Source organism: Zootoca vivipara, chromosome 3 (genome assembly GCF_963506605.1).
Source record: "Zootoca vivipara chromosome 3, rZooViv1.1, whole genome shotgun sequence".
NCBI classification, from domain to species: Eukaryota; Metazoa; Chordata; class Lepidosauria; order Squamata; family Lacertidae; genus Zootoca; species Zootoca vivipara.
This window is the reverse complement of record NC_083278.1, coordinates 30,848,113-30,871,695: the sequence shown is the minus strand read 5'-3', so window position 1 is coordinate 30,871,695 and position 23,583 is coordinate 30,848,113. Positions and strand designations below refer to the sequence as shown.

Genomic DNA, 23,583 nt, shown 5'->3' with positions numbered 1-23,583 from the left:
TTTATATTTTGGTATGAGCTTTCGTGTGCATGCACACTTCTTCAGATACCACTTGATATATTCACTTAAGTGAATTCCTTTCCTGCCCACAGAGAAGCACATGAACTACAGTACAGTAATTTCTACTGTACTTCATTTCCCATTTTTGTTGGAATTCTCTGACTTCCTTACCTAAAAGTAGTAGTAGTAGCAATCATAATAATTTTGTATGCTGCCCATCTGACTGGGTTGCCTCAGCCACTCTGGGTAGCTCCCAACAGAATACTAAAGCACAATAAAACATTAAAAACTTCCCATACAGAGCTGCCTTCAGAAAACTGGTGGGTAGTGGGATAACATGAGGGTGGTACATTGGAAAAAATATTCTAGGAAAAATGAAAAGTGAAATAAACAATAAAATATGACAGTATGTTAAAAAGAGAGCAGCTGGGGGGGGGGGAGAGATATCACAGCTTTAGTACCGGAGGGATCTGAATTGCTGAGATCTCTTAAAAGTACAGCAACCACCTCAGTTCCAGAGGCAAATCCTTTCATCCCAGCAAAGTAAAACAGACGCACCAAAAGACCCCATCCCACCTCAGTATGTGTGCATGCAGGGAGTACACAGAGGAGCTACTAATGCTTCTGGCCATAAATAACATAGTAGCTAGCTTTCTAAAAACCACAGGTTAAAGGATGAGGGCTGCCATGACGCACACAGAGAGGCTGAGATCAGAAGAGAAGCAAAAAAGGAGGTCAGTCAAAACAATGAATCCCCTTGTTCAGAGTCATATTTATGAGTGCTTCATTGCACCTAAAGTTCATATTTTATTGGCTAGGCCATGGGGTTTCCCCATTTGCTCATCTCTTAAAATAACACCCCTGGCTAAAGATTCCTATAAAACACATGAGTGCTATAGCAGGCAAAACCTGTCAGTCCTGACAACCGGTTAGTTTGTTTTGGTGGAGTGGTGTTGGAGGGACTTTCAATTTTTGCCCTGAAGATTGAGATGTTTTCTGGGCAAAGTTGACCGTAGGGCATTTCACGTTAAGTCCTTGTTTTGAGACACATGTTTATTAAGCATCATCGTTTGTTTGCAGGCTATTAGGCTACATTTAATTGATCTGTTTGGTAACCTACCTTGTAGTTTGAAGAAAGTGTGGTATGTAATAAGCAACCCATGGAAAAACAAACAACTATGCTTCCATCATGAAAAAGATGCTACCAAAAAACCCCGGCAAATATTCATGCTATTTCTATGGTGTTTAGAACAATTCTGTTCTCTTGGCTGAGGCTAAAGGTAGGTCATAGCTTAGTGATGGAGAATCTGCTTTTTCTGCAGAAGGTCCCTGATTCAGTTGCCAGCATCTCCAGGTAGCACTGCCAGTTAGTGTAGGCCAGGCCTTTTTTCAGGGGGAACTCACTGGAACTAAGTTCTAGCACCTGTCAGGTGGATGCCATTGCCATTCGAAGAGAAAGAGGTGAATTCCAGCACCCTTTTTTGAAGAAAAATAGCACTGGTGTAGACAATACTGAGCTAGATGGAACAAAGGATACAGCAGCTCCCTATTTTCCTATAGTGTGCTGTTTCTTTTTTCCATTTCTTTCTTTGTTCTTATAGTTCCCAATCTCGTTGGCTCACTGTCACTCACAACACACGGTTGTTCTGTCTCCATGCATCTGTGCAGTCTTCATGTTGGGACATACCAAATATCTACATAGGTCATCCTGGCCAACAGAATTAAAACAGTAGACTGGACAAATGTGGCCAAGGAGCTGTACTGTGATGGCAAAGGGAAAATAGAAAAAGGGCAATGAGAAGAGCTGCAGTGAAACAATATGGAAAACTGGGAGCTGCCTTTCAACATAATAAGACAAAATGTTTTAAGTTTTGTCTCAGCCTTGCCAAGAAATTCCACCCAAATAATTTGTACAACACTCCGTTTCTGCCCAAACCCGACTTCTTATTTATAAACAAAATATATCCTCCTCCTTCTGTCCAGCTGGACAATGTTAGGAGTTAAGTGCCCTTCCTATTTAGAGGAGCCAACATATTTTAGAGACCCTGTTCCCCAAACAGAAAGACTAGATTCAGTGTCTATAAAATCCCGAAGCGTAACCTGTTTCTGCTTATGAGCAACTGAACTGGGATGTATCCTTCAGTAGTTAAAATTTCTTGCTTATGTTTCAGTTATACATCCTTCCATCCTTTTAATGTATTGTTTTAATTCATTGACTTGATTCACAGAATTCTGCATACCATATTTTAGAGTAGCCTACGGTAGCGGAATCTATGGCTTCCCATACCTTGTTGGGTTTCAACTCCCGACAGCCCCAGCCAGCATGACCAAAGGTCAAGAATGATGAGTTGTTGTAGCCCAACAACATAGGGAGGGCTTCAGGTTCCCTGTCCCTGGTTATGAGAATCAAGTTTGAGCCATGGGCTGTCATATGTCTTCCTCCCCTCCCTACTGAATAGGTTTGAACTCATGCCTTTTCAGCACTAACCCTAGTTTCTCATGACACCTGACTCTGCAGATGACACTTACAATTCATTCCAAATCAAAGACTGCACTCCCAATTCCAACCATTGGATTTTGCCTGTGGTTTGGAGGGAATCGCTTAGCAGAATTTGCCAAGTTGGATGTCATGGCACACCATGGTTAGTGCTAAATTGGAAATGGGAACACGTCAGTCCATTGTCTGGGGGAATCTACTGACTTCAGCCTATATATGTGTTTTAATTGCTTAAAGTAATATAATATTCTTCTCAACAGTGCTACAAAATTTTGATCCCGGGGTTTCTAAGTACAGTATTGCGCAAGTGTCGTGTTTGTGGTGGACAAAGTTAGTGCTACCGTACTACAAGTGAATACAGAGAATGCAAAAGGTATAATGCAATATAGCTATCTGTTACACACTAGACCTTTAAAGTACATTTCTGCCCCTCCCAAGAATTATGGGAGCTGTCGTTTACCTCTCACATACCTACAATTCCCAGCATTCTTAGCAAACTACGGTTTGTACTTTTAATGTGCTGTAAAGATCGGGTGTGTATGCAGCCTTAAAGTGCAATCATATGCCTGGTTACTTGGAAGCAAGTCCCATTGTGTTAAATGTGGCTTGCTCTCTAGGATATGTGTTTAGGATTGCAGCCTTTATGTATTTAATCAGGAAGGCAAAATATAGTATACTAAATTTATGAAAACTGAATTGCCTAAAATGAAAATGCTTTGTTTTGTTTTGTTTTTTCAGTTGCTTGGTTTTTTTTTTTTAAAAAAAACAAAAGCAAAAACCAATACTGTGGATTCATTTCAGCCCTGGCCTTTGCATGATTCCTTTCTTGGGCCAATTTTTATCTGCTGACCATCTGAACCCTGTTGTTAATTTTACTTAATTGCATCCTGTTTTAATGTTTTGCAACGGGGATGAAAGTTCTTAAAGCCTTACAGAGAGGATATGAAGGCTAATAATAGTGATTGTTGTAATAAAGCCCAGTCTCATGAGAAGGTTATTTCTTAAGTTAGATAGGTAGCATAGTAGTTTCAAGATCTTAAAGTAAGGTGAAACTCTGGATCAAGTACTTTTTGAAGAGGGAGATTGTCTTCCTATTGTGATAAAAGGCTTTCCTGTTTGCTTTTTTTGGAGTTGGAATGCTCTCCAAAAGCATAGCCCCTTTGAATAATCAGCAACAGCACTTGAGTGCAGATAGGGTTGATCGGAGGCTTGTAGATGTCACAAGCAGCATCCATCTGGAACATAGTAAGCAGTTTACATCAGGTCAAACTATCTGATCACCTAGTCTAGTGCTGTCCACTCTGACTGGCAGCAGTCCTTTAGGGTTTCAGGCTGAGGTCTTTTCACATCATGTCAGATGGTTGGGGTACAAATAATAAAATTATTATTATTGTAGTTATTATTATGTGCTCTTTGATCCTTTTAAATTTTTAAAATACAGTCGTCCCTTCGTTTTCGAACAGCTTAGTTCTTGAACGTTTTGGCTCCCAAACGCCACCAAACTGTTCCGGTTTGCAAACTATTTTGGGAAGCCGAACATTCAACAGGGCTTCTGCAGCTTCTGATTGGCTGCAGGAGCTTCCTGCAGCCAATCGGAAGCCACACTTTGGTTTCCAAATGTTTTGGAAGTTGAATGGACTTCCGGAACGGATTCAATTTGACTTCCAAGGTACAACTGCTACTGGGGATGCCACGACCAGATCTGGGCTCCAGTACATGCAACGTGTGTTCTGCCACAAAACAGTGGCACAACTCTCTGATTCTAAGTATGTCCAGGATGCATTGTCTGTCTGGAGATAAGGACTTATGTGTGTGTTTCTTGGTGTGCATGTAATATTTATCCAGGAAGTCCTTGGTGGCATTTCCAGCCTCTGTGTATACTTCAAATGCTGAAACTCTTTGGCTTCAAGTCGTTAGCGCTTTGAACAAAAGAATAAAAATGGTAATGTTGTGCACCTCCAAGACCTGGATGCTGGTAAATAAGTTTACTTGAAAGCAAGCTCTGCTCATTTCAGTAGAAATTATTTCTTATACTGTATATCCATTTCACATACCTGAAACAATATGCATGCTGCTCTAGGAAGATCTAAAAATGTCAGCCCCATGTGTTTTTGCTTTACAGTCCGTTTACATAATATACAAGTGATGCTTCTCTCAAGGGGGCAAGTGTCTCTTGCATGTTATATAAACACAGTGTAAAGTGAAACCACGGCTGGAAATTTTCAAACGGTCCTAATGTCACCGTAGTCATGGAAGCGGCAGCAAGCACTTGGCTTCAGGTGTGCAAAAAAAAGGAGTTTTAAGCATGCTCAAGATCAGTCCTAAAGATCTCCATGTCCTTATGTAAAATTAAAGCATCCGTAGAGTTTAAAACAAGGGATTAGTATGTTTGTTACTTTGTACTTTGAGTGAGGGGGAGCTCTTAAGAGTGATACAAAAGGGTGACACGTATTCATTCAAAATGTGTGCACATTCTTCACTTTTAAAAAGCTGTTTGTTATAGATACAGGCAAGACTCCTCAGCAACATCACACAATGTTGGTGTTTACTAATTCAAATGTATGAGTTAATTAGCTGTAGATTGCAAGAATGCGTATGGGGGGGGGAAATTCCCCCTAATTCTGATTATCAAGGGACTGTTCTCTAGATTTTTTATTGCTTTGTAACAATGGTGGGAGGATCAAATGGCTGCTGCCATTCTTAAAATATGATGGCACTTCCCTTAGAACTGAAGTATTGTACTGAAAGAGGTGCCTATTTTTTGATACTTTATTGTCAGCGATGGGGCATCTGAGACTGGAAATCCAATTCCCAGCAGCACCAGCCGACACAACAGATGGTCAGGGATGATGGGAATTGTCAGGGCCGGACAAGTTTAGACACACCAACTAAGCACTCCAGGCATCGGTTTCTGCAGAGGATTGAGGGGGCATGACAGGACATTGTGAGGAGCCAGGGGGTGGAGCTGAACACCCTCTGAAAATTGAGGGGACCTGTCCCCCTTAAAAAGACATTGGGAGGGGGGCAAAACTGCCCCTTTCCTAGGAGTTGGCATCTATGCTAAGCACTTAAAAGATTTTGGGACACACACACAATAATAATAAACCATAAAACAAAATTTTGTTTTTCAAAATGAAAAAAAATCTACAGTAAGATAGAAAATGTTTATTTTTGTATATTTGTATAAATATTTATTTTTGTTCAGCTGCACCAAATGGCACATGGTAAATCTGGTGGTGGAAAATTTCGGTGGTGCCCCCTTCCCTTACCCTAAGCATGTGCTTAATGGTTAATCCAGCCTTGGGTTTCCCATCTCTGTTTTATGTTGACCTTCTGAAGGAGGCAAAAGTCCTTGAGAACAAGAAGTGCTTCTTAAAATTAATGTGTCCATCCTTGCCTAACTTGTTGGCCTTGGCTGTTTTCTTCTTAACACGCCCTGACATATTCTATTAGCTTCAAAACCAATGAACACTGGATCACTGGAAGGCGCCTTATTCAGAGTCAGATCATTGGTTCAATGATCTTGACTACGTAGCAGTGGCGCTCCAGAGTTTCAAAATTTCTCTTCCAGCCTTGTGCATAACTCCCAGGGATTGAACCTGGGACCTTGTGCAGATGCTCAGCCACTGAGCTATAGTCTTTTCACAAATGGTCCACACAAATTTTCAGATTCAGAAATCGTATGACTGGTTTTTTTTCTAGCTGAATGGAAGTCAAATGCTCTGGTGAGGTAGTGCATAAGTAGGAGCAGACCTTGGCTATGAAAAAATTCAAGGAAAATGAGTTATGAGTATTATTGGAATCAGTGCTTTGCAAAGAACCTGACAAATTCAATAGCAGTGAAGATTTCTGAGCCTTCATTGTATCTGGGTGGGGGGTGTCAAGCAGATTTGTGTGTGTGTGTGTGTGTGTGTGTGTGTGTGTGTGTGTGTGTATTTGTATTTCACTAATCTCCGGGTTGATTTGAACTGACATGCTCACTTGTAGGTTTTTGAAGACTCTGCTATTAATGGGTCTCTTTTTGCTACTGAACAAAAGTAAAGTCAAGTAGAAAACAGAAGACTGTAACCAAAGCAAAATAATGTGAACTTGATTTTCCTCTTATTTTTCAACCTTAGCAGGCTGAATAATTTATTTGACTTATAGGCAATTATATACTCACCTTCCCCTTTTACTAATCAGGAACAGTATAGCAGAAGCTGGCTCCCTAACAGGACATGAAGTAAATGTGGAAAATTTGACTTCCCAACTTGAAACAGGAGCTTTAGTGTATTCCGATCCATACCTGAATGATATTAATTTCTCTAAGTTTTTCTTACTGAAAAGGTAGTGTTAGCGTCATTTTTTACAGGGCTCTCTGTTTTGAGAGAGGGGAATTGGTATTACAGCCTGAGTGTACCATACTTTGCGTATTTATGACCTAGGGAACTAGTTTGTGATCTAAAGGCTTTTATTTTAATTAAATTTCAAATGTAAAATTGACTCGGATCCCACAGCAATTCAGGTCTAAGGACTGGCAAGATCTGGCTGCAAGACTTGAGGTCTGAACTATCTAGCTAATGTTTTTAGATCTATTTAAATTTGTGAAGTAAGTGTTCTTCCAAAGTTGGAAAATGAGCTGATCTGTCTTGGAAGTATGTTGCTAAGATCTGGCAAATCAGCACCTGAAATGCTTATAATAATTGCAAGTGCTGTTTCCTTTTATTTTTTATGGAGAAACAGAACAGGACAAAGCTAACATGACCCCTCAGATTTCAGGAGCAAGTGGGATTAGTCTGAAAACTGGCCTATCTTCTGAGAATTGAAGTTTTGACAGATCTGGGTTCTGTGACAGAGTGTGATCCAGAATTACACCCTCAAATGCATTCCCACCCCAGAGCACAGCAATGCTTTGCGAAAGGCCCCTAATTTAAGATTAACATAAGGAAAGCTGAATTCTTCTGACTGGGAAGAATTATAAGAAGAAACTACAGGTGATATTAATGTGAGTAGCAATCAGGAAGGAAAGAGGTGCATCAGATGAAGGTGAATGTCCTTGGAGGCACAGCACCCAGGGAAGCAAGGTTTAAGCTCTGCAGTATTGATTTAAAAATCTCACTCTGTCCTGCTGAGATTAAACCTTTTCCCTCTCTTGCTTCATTCCTGAGGACACTCCACTCCACAACAACTATTTAAGTATTTTAAGAACCTACAATGTGATTGCTAATCCTGTTACACGTAACAGGGTGAATCATTTTACAGTACTTCCTGGTCTAGAGGATGCATACCCTTCAACATTTCTCTGATGAAAATAGGGATGTCCTATTTAATAATAATAATAATAATACCCCGCCCATCTGCCTGGGTTGCCCAAGCCACTCTGGGCAGCTTCTAACATATATGAAAACACAAAACATTAAACATTTAAAAACTTCCCTTAGATGTCTTTTAAAGATTGTATAATTACTTATCTCCTTGGCTTGGGAGGTTGATAACTCCACACCCTCCAACATTCTCTGATGAAAATAGGGACATCCTAAGGAAAAGTGGGGTGTTCTGAGATCAAATTAGAAATTGGGATGGCTTCTGTAAATCCAGGACTGTTCCTCGAAAATAGGGACACTTGGAGGGTCTGGAGCAAGCAACCTTGGCTCTCCAGATGTTTTGGAACTACAACTCCCATGATCCCTGACCACTGGCCCTGTTAGCTAGGGATCATGGGAGTTGTAGTTCCAAAACATCTGGAGAGCCAAGGTTGCCTATGCCTGGTCTGGAGGATGGTGAGGGGGTTACTAAGACACCTCCTTTTTTTGCAGATCACCATACACAGGAACATATGCAGAGTAGACAGGTGTTAGGGTAGTCTAGGATTACTCATCTAGGAGGTCAAAAAAAATTCTTTGTGCTTGTATCATACAGAGCAAAGTACTGTAGTCAAATGAAAAATGAAAATGAAACCCAAGCCAGCCATGGGAGTGGTGGGGTCTCCTCTGTCAAATGTTATGAATGTGAAATATTCTGAAATAAAGCACACTGCTGTATTGCTATGGGTCAGCTACATTCTAGAACAGATGGAACCAGTAGGGTGGTCTTCAACGATTCTTGGACTGCAACTCCTGCTGTTGCTTATCTCTGGCCATAGTGATTGATAGAAGTTGTAGGCCAACAACATCAGGAGGGCTCCAATGTTGGGTAGCCCATATTGGGAGCACTTGAGAGCTTGTAGATTAGTACTCTAGGGCAAAGATCCCCAAATTGTGGTCCATGGACCACCAAGTGGTTTGCAAGCTTCTGTGGCATGTCTGTAAAAATGATAAAAGCATTTAAGTGGTCCATGGGGAGAAAAGTTTAGGAACCACTGACTAATGCTGTATGATTCTGCGATATGGATGCTTTTTGATCTTGAGACACATAACGTCATAATATAGACAGAGTTCAGCAGACTCTAAGAAATACTGTATCTATAAATATCTAGCTTTGTAGTCTCTATGTTACAGTACTAATATTTTCCTTGATTTCTGGTTTCCAGACATCTTATCATGCCAATTCATTCATTCATTTTAAACGTTCTGATACTGGTAAGGATCAGACTAGCGTAAGGAAAGACAAGGTGTCATTTCCCCCACCTAAAATCAACAACTGTAATGCCTTCCAGAGTTTAATAATTAGGGAGGCAGCTGCAACGTAGCGCTTGTTTTGACTTGCAAAACAGCTACATATGATTTGGAAAGTAAAAGGAAATTATAAATGAAATGAATAACACATGTTTACAAATTAACTTTTCATCGAAACATTGCTTTATGGGGTGGTATGGTTTCCTTAATTGAAATACGTTGTTGTTTTCACATGGGTGATTTTAAATGGGGGCTTTAAAAATTGCGAAAAGTAAAGGAAAGACACCGAGAGCACTCTTTAATAAAGGCAGGTTTAGGGTTAGAGGGTTTACAAAAGTACAGGCCTAAATCATATGCTAGTTGGAGTCTGTACTGGGGGATTTATAGATATTCACATTATGTGCAAAATTAGGGCTTTCTGCATCTGGCAGCAGTATACATTCCTCATTGAGAAGATACCTTTGGCTACAATGATTTACCATGGTTGAATTCTAGTATTTTAGTTTGTTGCACTGTTTCTACTCTTCATTTCTCCTATTCTCTGATTAAAGTCCCTGGAACCTGCTCCATTAGGATGGGGTTGCCAGCGCTTTGCCTGCAAAGGCCTTGATTGAAACAGGGGTGCCAGATTCTGAGCTTTCTTTCTTTTTTTAAGTACATCTCTTGCCCTTCTAGAAAGAAAATTATGGCGCACAATGCACAGGTACCCTTCTAAGCAATTTCTGTTAAATGAGCCAGCCTGGCTGCTCCTGCCTTTCAGTGTTTCTAGCCAATGAGTGAAATCAGAGCTGTGATTGATAAGTGCGTGGTTTGGACACTGGGCAATAGGAATCCCTTGGGTTCTAACAGCTTGGATTTTTAATTGTATAAGTGGAGTAATTTCACCAGAGCCTGTGCCATCAGGGACCCCAGACTTTCAAGCTTTCATTTAAAGGGAAAAAAATAGTTCTTCTAGTTCTTCTAGAAAGAAAGTTAGGAAACATAATGTTCAGGCAACCTTCTAAGCTGGGGGCAACGAACCCAACACAAGCAGAGGGATGAGTATAATGCTTCTTTGGGCTCTGCAGCACAGAACCCTTGATGGAGATGGAAAGAAGATCCACCCTCTTACAACTCCAGTGGGCTATGATGCTGATTCCTCCACTCCTTTCTGGAGGGAAGGATTTGTCTGAGCAGTTGTCTTGGGACAAAGATGGAGAGGAGAGGAGATGATGGATGGGTGCCACCTCTTTGGGTTTAGGGCGGGTATCAGGGTGTGGGAAGTGCTGAGGCCATTCCACCTCCTCTCCTTTGGCTGCCCATGGCAGGGCTTTCTGAAAAGCAGGGAGCTAAAGATGTCCTGTGCATGTTTGCCTTCTCTTTGCATTGCTTCAATAAGCCACGGAAGGGCTTATTGAAAAGGAGGGGAAGCGTTTTTGTCCACTGAGGAGCTTTTCAAAAAGGGGATTGGGATTAAGTGGCATGGGCTGTTTGTCTTCTCTTTGATTTGCTGCCCACGGGCCTTGTGGAAGAAGAAGCAGGTAGCAGCTCTGAGCATGGGGGAGTTTCAGGGGGAACTGTGTGCGTTTGTATAACAGTGGAGGAAGTAGTTCAGGATCCACCCATTTTCTGCTCTATTTGTTTTGCTGCCTGTCATGGAACAGTAGATAGGCAGCTACTCTTTTTAAAAAATGTACGTGTGTGGGGTGGGAACTGAAATCGTGATAATAATCTGTTGCTCATTTTGCTGCCTGCCAGCCATGTGACATGCAGCTGCTTGAAAGTGTGGTGTGTGTGTGTGTGTGTGTAGGAACAAATATTGCAGTGCTTGTTTGCTGTTATGGAGCAGACAATTATAGTTTCTAGTTAGGGACCAATAGGATTTTTGTTTGTTTGTTTGTTTGTTTTGCTGCTTTCTCCAAGAAGACCCACAGTTTATAGCTGAAGTGAAACAAATGTAAATCCACAGAAAACCCAAATGATGTTTGTTCCAGTTCAGCAGTAAACCACAGGTTTTACCAGACAACCCACACCCACCCCAATCTTGTACCCCTGGCTAGAAATCACAGGACAAATGGGTCATCAGTTGACTATGAGGGCAAGGAAAGTAATAGGTGTGCAAAACTAGGGGAAAATACTACATAAAGCTACTTCCAGATGAATCCATACTTTGTGGGCAGTATATTGAGAGAGGGTGATTATTAAGATACGTTATGAAGGTCCTATCAAATACCCACACAGTCCTCAAGTCCTCAGGACCTGCAGTTCCCCATAGCACACACAGATGATAAGTTGTGCAACATGTAAAGTCTTTTTGAGCCAGTTATCAATTGTCATGTTTGTTTCTAATTTCTGTTCGGAGCATAGGGATGTGAACAAAAACAAGCTGACCATCAGACACTGATTCCTACATACATGCATTTTAGAAGTTGTGGTCTGATCAGAATGAGAATGGAGATCACGTTTTTACCATTTGTCTCTGACAATTTGGTATGATTCGTTCAACATTCTTAGCTCTTGGTGCTGCATTTCTGGAAATATGTGTGGCTTTGCTTTTAGAGTAATCCACGTTCAACTGAGCCAGGTTGCAGCCAAATTGTCTTGCTGGCAGGTGGAGGGGCATGTAAACGGAACCTCTCTTGTGGCAGATCAGGAAACTGACCCCTATGGACTCTGGCTGACCCACACTAGAACCACCTGCAGCTGGAGGCAAGGCTGTTATAGGATTGTGGCACACACACAGCCCCAAGTTTATGGCTTGGATTATGTGGGTTATTCCTAGGGGGCCAATAGGTGAATACTTCCACCTTGGACAAGGGATTAGATTTGGTGGCCTCTTGCTCCTTTCTTAGCTTCGTAATTCAATGAGTTTAAATATTGGCAGCACGGTGCATAATATATTCAAGCAATCACAGCTCATATATTTTTGATTTAAAGTGCCTGAGGAAAAAAATAATACATGTAGTCCTTCATTCTGTTCTTTTCTACTTTGTGGAAGTTCCTTCTTTCTCATGCGTCACTTAGGATTCCTGAAGAAGAACCAAAGAGTGTGGGTGAGAGCAGGTTGAAGGTGGGAGATAGAGAAAGGGACAGAGAGCTGTTTGATGTTTCTGTCTGTTCCCAGTAACACAATAGCTAATTCCTGGGGCCTCTGCCCTTTGAGTGTGTAGGAACCAGAGTCCTTGTATTTATCTGAGACTTATCTGTCACCTACCCACATTTGATATCTCCAGCCTCTGCTTTTAATTATCATTCATCAGAAAGAGCACTCAGTAATTTCAAGAGGAAACTCTTGAGACCTTTGACCTGAGCTTGTCAGATAACCAAAAGTATTCACTGAAGATAAACTATCATTTCATTGGGTTCAAGATGTAAACATGTGCACTTTGTTCTGTGTCAGCTTACAGTAACCTCCGTCACCCAGAGGTGGTTGGTACAGACTGGTTTACTTTTCTGCTTCTACAGAGAATATAGTGAGTCTGGTTCAGCCATCCCCCATCACATAATATTTAATAGATTTAAGAGTCATATAAAGCTGTCCTAACATAAAGCAGGGGACATTTGTAAAGTGTTAGAGCTATTATGCATGTGAATTAATTTCATGTCTTGCTCACAATTGCATTTTCAGATTTTTTTTTTAAAAAACATATATAGCAGCATAATAATACATGACACATTAAAAGCTTCTCTATACAGGGCTGCCTTCAAATGTCTTCTAAAGCTTATAAGTGTTTTAAAATTCCTTATTTTATTTTCTACTTTAATTTCCCCCCAGTAACTTGTTTTTCATGTTTGTTTTATTGGCATTTTAAGTGAATATTTGAGACTCTGGTATACCTGCTTAGAGGCCTTTTCTTCTAGTAAGTGGCATTTGAATTTTGTTGACTGAAATAAAATGAATAGGCAGGGACCTATTGTTCCCATCTGCCTCCTTCCCCATTCTGTCATCACAAGGCATCATTGGAACAGGAAATATTGATATGAATGGGAGGCAGGTAGCTCTGCACACCACTCCCACCACCCACATCCCCTGCCTGGTCAGTCCCACACATTCATGTGTTGAACAGGGAAGATCTGAAGGGGGCTTCTTCTTTCAGTTGAATGCAAGTAGGAAATCTGAGTGATTGGGAAACGGGCGTTCTCAGATTTCCTGATTATGCATGCTTGTGTTCAAGCAAATGGGGGGTCCTCTTCAGCCCTACCAGTGTGGTGTAGTGGTTAAGAGCGGGAGACTCGTAATCTGGGGAACCGGGTTCGCGTCTCCGCTTTTCCACATGCTGCTGCTGGGTGACCTTGGGCTAGTCACACTTCTTTGAAGTCTCTCAGCCCCACCCACCTCACAGGGTGTCTGTTGCGGGGGAGGAGGGGAAAGGAGATTGTTAGCCGCTTTGAGACTCCTTCGGGTAGTGATAAAGCGGGATATCAAATCCAAACTCCTTCCTTCCTTCCCAGCTCAAGATATAGGAAGGTTGAAAACATAGGGCAGGACTCACGCACAAAAACTTTGTGGGTGAGGCTGGCGCACGAAGCTCTGTGCCTCCTACTCATGTTAATAGTTCCTGTTCAGCTCTAATACCTGAACAGGGTTAAGGAGAAGGGAGCACCTGACTCGGGCTCCGCTGAATTTGTCTGAACATTGTTATCTCTCCCTGAGGTCCCCTGAAAACTTGAAAAGAATCAAGGATTGATTGCCACAACAGGAGGCTTCCCTTTGAACAGCACATATCCCCCCAAATATTGAGAATTCTGCTGTATTTGTTGTTGGAACCAATAGATATATGCAATACTGAAAGACCAACAAAAGGACTTGGCACCAGCCTTACTCATAAAATATGATGTGCTCCGTTTCCTTGAACACATTGAAAAGCATTTCAGTGCTAATGTAATGTTTTAATTTCACTAGGACAGTTCTGCAGCTTCTTAAGAGGCATTTAAGTGTGGTTAAAGAGGGCAAGTTTATCTCGGTACATTTGTAAAGAGGGCAAGTTTATCTCGGTACATTTTTTCCCTTCAGTTTTGCAGCCTGAGATAGAGTTCCCAAATCAGGTGTGCCCTGCTTCTTTTCTCTCACATTCCCTATCTTATGACAGCAGGATGACCTGTTTATACATGTCTGTTGAAGTCCCTTGTTAGCAATAAAAGCAAACCCTTTTAAAAATATGTCAACCCAAGTGCCCTATTACTGTATGGTCCTGTTCTGAACAGCATAAAGTCAATATTGTTGCCTGACGTGCATAGTAATGACAAAATAAACAAAAACATCAAGGAGTGTTTTTTTTTAATTATTAAAGAGTATTAGGAAGACATTTGAAGGTGTTTCTGCTTGGGGCGTGTGTGATCTTACTGCTAAACATAGTGTTGTGTGCATTAGTTCCTTTTGTCTTCCAAGTGTGTCTTTAATTAAACTTAACAGCCCAGCCCAAATCCCAAGATCCACCAGGATGAGCAAGTTTGGAATAGGCAGAACTTTGGCTTTCCCAGCTGAGCCAGCAATCAGCTGGGCTATGCCAATGTAAGTCACTCAACCTGCTTTAGCCGAAGCTATGCTGGCTCAGTTGGAGCTCAGCTGGTGGAACCTACTCTGGTGTAAGTTCCCCCAAAAGCATTCCAGTGACATGACAGGGATGGGACAAGAAGAGTCTTACACCTATTCCAAACCTCTTTCATTTCAGTCACATGACCTGGGAACCTGGTGAAATATATGTTGGTAAAAAGAGGGTACAATAAAAATCTGTTTTAAAGGTTTGTTTCCCTTTTACCAGGCTTGGGTTAGCTCAGGTGGGAGCATAGCTGCCAAGTCTCCCGTATTCCCCGGGAAACCCCCATTTTTCCAGCCGTTCCCCGCTGGCAGCCCGGATTTAAAAAAAACGCGCAAATCCCCCGGATTCTTACCGGCCCGGGGAGGCTCCTTCTGCGCATCTCTGGAGTCTCTGGACATGCGCAGAAGCGATTCCTGGCACTGCAGCCATTTTGGAAATGGGCATAGCATGCGTAGAAGCGACTTCCGGTGCTTCTCTGCCCAGTTCCAAAATGGCTGCAGCGCGACTTCCAGTCGCAGCACGACTTCTGATCCCGGATTTTTCAATCTGGGAGTTGGCACCTATGGGTGGGAGTAGTCACACTTCTGAATGGACTCTGGAATAGGAGGAACTTACACCAGTTTAACTTAAAACCAGCATTAAGTTCCACTGGCTTCATACCCTTTGGATTGCTTTGCTTATCTGGAGTCAGGCATCCTGGACCAGCCAAGCAAACCCCCATGAGAGCAGATTTCTACAACACAGTCAACGCAAATGCACATCTGGGTGTAAATTAGTCTTTTGCCCTGTTATAGAATTATGACTTAGCCGGCTTCTTCTTTTCTTCATTCTCAAGTTCTGCCTTCAGTAATACAAACCAAGATAATCAGTAAAATAATTCCTACATGTATACAGAGCAAAACCAGACCAATGCCTTAGTTCTTCGGTAACTTTTATCTTCTCCACATTTTAAGGCCATATATTTTTGTCATATTTCTCAATCTCCCTTTAGCTTTCTGCCTTCTGAAATGTTGAATGCAATCACCATGGGCTTTCCTCTTTGACCTAATGACACTTGACTTGTATAACTCAGGAGTTGTGGTTTGGCTTTAGTCTAATTCCCTGTTGCCCCCGTTGTTTGTTTTAAAGAATGTACAATGAATCCTGAATTAACTATGGGTAATATATATATATTTACCCTTTCATTTTTTATTTTCACAGTTGAAAGGGACAAGGACTTTTCCCACCAACGAAGGCATTACAAAGAATTTCGATTTGACTTGACTCAGATCCCTCTGGGAGAGGCAGTGACGGCAGCTGAATTCCGGATTTACAAGGATCGAAGTTACAGTCGATTTGAAAATGAAACCATCAAGATTAGCATTTATCAGATAATCAAGGAGTATCCAAACAGGTGCCTTCTTTTTCAAATTATTTTTCCATTTGCAGCAACAAGAGAGCTGAATCTCTTCCCTGTGTGCCTGGGATGTAGGCAAGTGAGGCAGTGACCTGCTTCAGATGACATGGAAAGCCAAACTATGGCTTATGAGGACCTCCAGAATGTGTGAGCTCCTCAAGAGGAGTGTGGCTTCCCCCCTTCAGTCTCAAACCTTTATTGGCATATAGATAAAGTTTCAAAGTGTTCAGTACAATAAAATCACTCAGCAAAATCCGCATCTAAAACTTAAAATACTGTTGCATAACATTCACGCCAGGAGTGCCTGGCGTGCTATGGTCCATGGGGTCACGAAGAGTCGGACACGACTAAACGACTAAACAACATCATTCACAAATCCGCATTGCACGTTTCTGAAACCTAGCTACTATCTCCATCTTAGCCCCATCCTGGGTAAATGTTAGGAAGACTACCTTACATTCACCTGACTGCCACTCCCTGCTAACAATCAACTGATTAATGAACTTACTGTAGATCAAATTGTCTGATACCAGGGGCAATGCAAAAGAACAAACACAACTGATTCTATCTGTATGATTCTGTCCAAAGGGGCAATAGTCTTTTTGAGAGTTGTATTTTCTGGAATCTCCCCTGGGGTGTTGCTGAGGGTAGCACATTCCATCTCACTAGGATGTATGCCCTGACCTGTATTGATTCGGGTTGTTCAGATAATTGCCATTGGCTGTCCACACCACATCACCCCCAAACTTACAAAGACACTATTCCTCATTTGGCTACTACGTTCTTGAAATTTCTTGTCTAATGATCTGCTTTTAATTATCTCAAACACAACATTTACTGATAAGCAGGGAGTCCAGTGGCTATTTTTGCTCCTGTGATGCACTGATCCAAGCCAAGGTTTGGTTTAGTATACCATCTGTTGTTGTTGTTTAGTCGTTTAGTCGTGTCCGACGCTTCGTGACCCCATGGACCATTGCACGCCAGGCACTCCTGTCTTCCACTGCCTCCCGCAGTTTGGTCAAACTCATGTTCATAGCTTCGAGAACACTGTCCAACCATCTCGTCCTCTGTCGTCCCCTTCTCCTAGTGCCCTTTCCCAACATCAAGGTCTTTTCCAAGGATTCTTCTCTTCTCATGAGGTGGCCAAAGTATTGGAGCCTCAGCTTCACGATCTGTCCTTCCAGGGAGCACTCAGGGCTGATTTCCTTAAGAATGGATAGGTTTGATCTTCTTGCAGTCCATGGGACTCTCAAGAGTCTCCTCCAGCACCATAATTCAAAAGCATCAATTCTTCGGCGATCAGCCTTCTTTATGGTCCAGCTCTCACTTCCATACATCACTACTGGGAAAACCATAGCTTTAACTATACGGACCTTTGTAGGCAAGGTGATGTCTCTGCTTTTTAAGATGCTGTCTAGGTTTGTCATTGCTTTTCTCCCAAGAAGCAGGCGTCTTTTAATTTCGTGACTGCTGTCACCATCTGCAGTGATCAAGGAGCCCAAGAAAGTAAAATCTCTCACTGCCTCAATTTCTTCCCCTTCTATTTGCCAGGAGGTAATGGGACCAGTGGCCATGATCTTGGTTTTTTTGATGTTGAGCTTCAGACCATATTTTGCGCTCTCCTCTTTCACCCTCATTAAAAGGTTCTTTAATTCCTCCTCACTTTCTGCCATCAAGGTTGGCATACCATCTAAACCATGGCTTATAGTGAACCTCTCCCCTCATTTTATATGTAATTTTGCCTAATATAATATACACATTTTTGTCATTTTATCTAACATAATTCATTTTATATGCTGTTTTGACCACTATATGCATTTTTATCCATGCTTTATTAAAGACACATTATTCGGCTGGAGAAATGCATTGAAAAATTCAAAGAAGTGTGAATTTAGAGAAGGAAATCCCCAAACTTCGGCCTCCAGATGTTTCGGACTACAATTCTCATCATCCCTGACCACTGGTCCTCTTAGCTAGGGATCATGGGAATTGTAGGCCAAAACATCTGGAGGGCCCCAGTTTGGGGATGCCTGATTTAGAGCATTGGCTATATTTCAGTTTCTGTATGGTTTCAGAAAGTTAAAATTAGGTAGGTTTGCCTTTCAGTGCGAACCAAATCAAATCCATTCCCTGTCCCTACTATTTATGTTTACTCCAGCGCAAGGTCTGCTATGCTTAGTGGTGCTTACTCACAGGTAAGTGTGGATAGAATTGCAGCCTAAGTGTCAGAATTTCAGTTGTGTTTATTTATCTGCACACATTCCAGCAGAGGAATACTTCCATTCCTTAAATCCTAAGCACACAAACTAGGGATTACATTCCACTGAACACAGTGGGACTTAATTCTAACTAAACATACATAGGATTGTACTGCATGAGGCAATTAAACCAGGGTGGAAATTACGGGTTGCCCTTTCCTCCTGAATCATGTTTTGCTTTAGAATTTCATAGTGGTATGTGACCGACCTCTGTAAGACACCATGACCTGGCATCATTTCAACGTAAACCACTGACAAGGCTCGTTTCATTGCTAGGAGATAGCTGCTGGCAATTTGACTCAAAGGCAAATCAGATAACACATTTGTCACATTTTGATCCCTGCTGGTGCAAACTATCCCGGGAAACTTCTGCTTACAGAATCTTGCTTATGGGTACCATGGGTATGCAACCTATTCACAACATATCTGAGCATTACTTATCATATTAACTGGAACTGTCAACATCAGTCACTCAACATAAATATTCAGTTCTGCTCTGTAAGTCACTCTCTGACTCTTGTCTGCCAAGGGGCCATGCCATTCTCATGTTCATCTGGAATAGTAAAGGTACTTATGAATAGAAAAATTTAAAGGTATTACCTGTGAATTTTCCTTTAAGATCCCTTACCTGGACAGATTTCCATCCCACCTACCACTGGCATTTCTTGGATCATGGCAGTGTTTTCACATTAATGAAATAGTCTTTTCCTCAGCTCGTTATGATTCTCCTCAGCATTTTCATATTTGTTGTAGTATGTTGGGGTCAGTAACTCAGCATGCTTGTTGGGAGTGGCAAATTTTATTCCAGGAGTGGCACTGGAGGAAGGGGTATCTCTTTCCTCACATGCCCTTCTAAAAATCACAATTACCCGCAACATGGGATGTGTATACATTACTGGCTTAAAACACAGCTACTCTAGGTCATTCCACAGGACACTACAGGATAGATATGGATCATGGCTAACCTTGTGTGGACACCAGTTCCCAAACTAGCAGTAGGTGAAGAATAAATTGAGCTATGATTTCCCAAGTGTGTGTGTTTGTGTGTGTGTGTGTGTGTGTGTGTGTGTGTGTGTGTGCATGCATGTGAATGCATGTACCCCAAATGATCCATCCCCACCGCATGGATGGCAATACAACTTTTGAAGGGTGAGTCTGATCACTAGAACTTCCTCCAGAAATGACTATGCATGAGAAAGGACTAAGCACTCTTCATCCTGTGCAGCCAGAAATCAAGTAAAAATACATGCATACGTAAAATAAACCAAGAGATTGTGGCATGTGGAACTTGAACCCTCACTGAGGTGGTAACTGAACTGTACCGCTTCCAACAACAGTTGAAAGAGGGCACACATTATTTAATGCTTCACACAAACGCTCCCTGCACTTAGAAAACAAGCATGTTTATAGGATGGCTAGGCTAGAAGCTTGAGAAGCTAGGTGTTTATGAGGAGGAGGCTCCAATCTGCAGCCTGAGGTGGTATAGCCCAAGCACAGGTTTCTCACCTCATTAAAAAATTAGCCCGAAATCACCATAGAACTTTGCATTTTTTCTCCCAGGGGTGTATGCCCAGAAAGCTTCTGTGCATAATCGTAGGAATAAATAGAAGCCGGTGCTATGGCATTTCATTTGCCCTTTAGAAGGGGATGCTAGGCTTTCTGTGAAGTATGGAGGGGAAAGTTCAACCCAGCTCTTAACACTTATTCTTTTGTACCTCTGCACAGTGTGTACAGTAGTTTCATTTAAGCCCTGGACAAAGTCCATGTGAGCCCAGCAAGTGCCTTTTACATCATACCCACACAGCCTGGCAAGTTTGGAAAAATAGGTTATATAGATCTGGATTCAAAACAGAGCCGTGGTTCCTAATACCAGCATGTCTGTTTTCAGCCTCTACCTGGAGTCTTTTTCTCCTAGTGGTTGGAAGCTTGAACAACCCATCTGTTGTACTGCTGCCCAGGGAGGGTGCCAGAAGGAAAATTCACAGGTATCCAATTTTCCAATTTCATCATGTAAATGATTAGTTAAGTTAACCGTTATGGATGAGCAAATGTAGGAATTACATGCACAATTTAAATGGCTAGTTTTGAAAAACACACATTGCCCTGAAATATGAATACGACAAGCCAAGTTTAATTTAACTGCAACAAGGGATATACTATATGGCTCAACTCTTATTTATTTTTACAGAACCAAGAGCTACATTTACTTTCTTAATCTATACACTGTATAAGACTTTTGTGTGAGAGTGGAATAGCTTGTTGGGCATATTAAGCCATGAATGAACTTTTAAGATTAGATTTGCCGCATCACGCTCCTCACCATAAGTAATTTTTAATGCAAATATTCCATTAGTAAGAAGTGGGCAAAGTGATGATCTTTAAGTTTGGTGTTTCCAGAAATATCTGTGAGCTATAGAGCTAAAACATCTAAACCGAGTTTGGAAAAGGTTTTGCTGTTGAGGCTCTAACCTCTACAAGTCCTATCTACAGTAGATTAATTGACCTCATTTTCAGTGTGGTTTTCATTGGACCCCACAGTAAACCAAATAAATATATAACTTTTCTCCTAATAATCATGGGGAGAGGGGGGAAAACTCCATTCAAAATACCATAGGCATGTTCAAAAGCCTGACGAGTGCAGGGTTTTTTCTGTTATTTTCTATGGGTTGTGTCCAATGACATCCTTTGCACACCAACAGAAGGCTCTTTGATCCAGCAGAGGTTTCCAGCAGTGTAACAGGGGAGGAGGCAAGTTTGATTGATTCATCCCTCCACCTGCATATGGTTCTGATGGGTCCCCTAACAATCATGGAACTGAGGAGGGGAGGGGACATGTCCGGAAATGCAGAAGGAGTGAGAAAATTGCCTCCATTTCACTGATGGAAGCCTCTGCTCGATCAAAGATAGATGTTTCCTGTACACACTGGAATTCTTAGTTGCATATATATTACATGGAACTAGCGGAGCGGAGCTAAGAGACACAATACAGAAACGTTTTCCCTTAAGAAAAATGAAGAGTGTTTATGAATCACCGATGACAACTTAGATTGAAGTCCTTTGGTTTGTGGACCACAGCCTTTATTTCCGATAGAAATGTCAGTGATGCCATGCACCCGTTTTCTGCATTGCTGTTGCAACGCCAGGACAAACGTTTTTTTTTACTGGCAGAAGCAAAGTCTAAATCCAAGACATAATTTGCTTTCAATTTCTAAATGTTATCTCTTTATTTTCTAAACTAGGGATGCAGACCTGTTTCTGTTAGATACAAGACGGGCTCAAGCATTTGACGTTGGCTGGCTCGTGTTTGACATCACCGTGACCAGCAATCACTGGGTGATTAATCCGCAGAATAATTTAGGATTGCAGCTCTGTGCAGAAATGATGGATGGTAAGCTACATTTACATACCTCATTCCAAAATAGATATTTTTCTTTCATTTTTTTTGGTGGTTTTCCTGTCATTTACGCACTTGTGGGATGCTCTACATTTTAGAATGTGTGGAAGGCTCTGTAAACATAATTCATGCCATAGCGACTCCACGTGGGAATCTGACTGACCATATAGATCGTTTGCATCACGTATTACTATGCCAAAGCAGCACGTTTCTGGTGTTGACTGACAGCAGTGTTATGAAGCTGGTGTTATGTGTAGCATAATTTAGATCCCAAGCCAGCAACTGATTTTGTTGGGTGGCCACTCTGAGGTGGTGGAGGGACAAGACCTATCCTTGAACCTCTACTCCTGCACAGTAGCCAGTTAGCAAGTTTCATTTCTATAGTCTGGCCTCCTTCCACAGATCTCTTTGCTCTCTTTCTTGGGGCAGAGGATGGGGAAGACTGCAACTATTAGAAAGCCAGGTTTTATACTGGGGCTTCCAGTTACTGACTCCCCTATGAACTATACTATATTTACCTGGGCAGAATTGATATCTATGCTGCAGAAGGTCCACGAATTATATGACGTTTATGGACTGTATACCCTCATGCCCTGTGATTTTATTACAATCTTCCATGTGAAGGTCCAATGGCCACATGACATGGAAACCCTACTGGGCTTAACAGCACCTTTCTCTCTCACTTCCTCTTGGTCCAGATCATGAGCAACTTGCAATGTGCAAGGAGGGAGGGTTGATTGGGAATACCAGAAATGCACACAGAGCTCTTAATAGCCGGAGCTGGTCTGATTCTTCTGGTCATGGGGAAATACTGCATTTATTTTTCTTCCTTATGCAAGGTCTGCAAGCATTGTTTAAAATTTGCCTACAATTTGCCACCCTGGACTCCTTTGGGCGAAAGGGTGGAATAAAAATTAAACATATAATTAAAGAGGCAATGCATAGAATAAATGACTTGAGAACACCCTCGACATTGGGGTTAGGGAGACAGAGTATCGGAGATTGTTGCAATCTATATATCTGTATGACAAAATTGGATGGAAAATGCGTATATTAGAAATGCAGAAAAAAATGCTAATCAACTTTTGTGAAGACTTTTTTTTAAAAAAATCATAAACTGATGTGGAACCTTGGAGAACTGAACTTAAGGCTGAAAAAAATGGGAAATAGAGAGAAAACAAAATGACTGATTTCCCACCCTGGTGGTAGTTTTGTTTTCTAACCCAGCAGCTCATTGCACATAATATTGGATAAAAGAGATTACAGTAGTCTTGGAGGCAGAAAGCGGAAAAAATGCAGTGACTCTTTCACCAGTACAACCACGGCTTTTTAAAGCCTGAACTCAATAATAATAATAATAATAATAATAATAATAATAATAATAATAATTTATTATTTATACCCTGCCCATCTGGCTGGGTTTCCCCAGCCACTCTGGGCGGCTTCCAACAGAAAGATAAAATACAATAATGGATTAAACATTAAAAGCCTCCCTAAACAGGGCTGCCTTCAGATGTCTTCTAAAAGTCTGGTAGTTGTTTTTCTCTTTGACATTTGATGGGAGGGCGTTCCACAGGGCGGGCGCCACTACTGAGAAGACCCTCTGCCTAGTTCCCTGCAACTTGGCTTCTCGCAACGAGGGAACCGCCAGAAGGCCCTTGGTGCTGGACCTCAGTGTCCGGGCAAAATGATGGGGGTGGAGACGCTCCTTCAGGTATACTGGACTGAGGTCATTTAGGGCTTTAAAGGTCAGCACCAACACTTTGAATTGTGCTCGGAAACGTACTGGGAGCCAATGTAGATCTTTCAAGACCAGTGTTATGTGGTCTCGGCAGCCGCTCCCAGTCACCACTCTAGCTGCCGCATTCTGGAGTAGTTGTAGTTTCCGGGTCAGCTTCAAAGGTAGCCCCATGTAGAGCGCATTGC

General features: G+C 41.7%; 1 protein-coding gene across 2 annotated transcripts in view; it reads left to right on the top strand.

The window, feature by feature from the left end:
- BMP5 (bone morphogenetic protein 5) overlaps positions 1-23,583 on the top strand; it is a 55,796-nt gene that overhangs the window by 8,321 nt on the left and 23,892 nt on the right. For both annotated transcript variants that reach the window (XM_035109772.2, XM_035109771.2), the window contains 2 exons: positions 15,810-16,002; positions 21,503-21,651. In XM_035109772.2, coding sequence (XP_034965663.1) covers positions 15,810-16,002; positions 21,503-21,651 — 342 coding nt within the window. The remainder of the gene's footprint in view (positions 1-15,809; positions 16,003-21,502; positions 21,652-23,583) is intronic.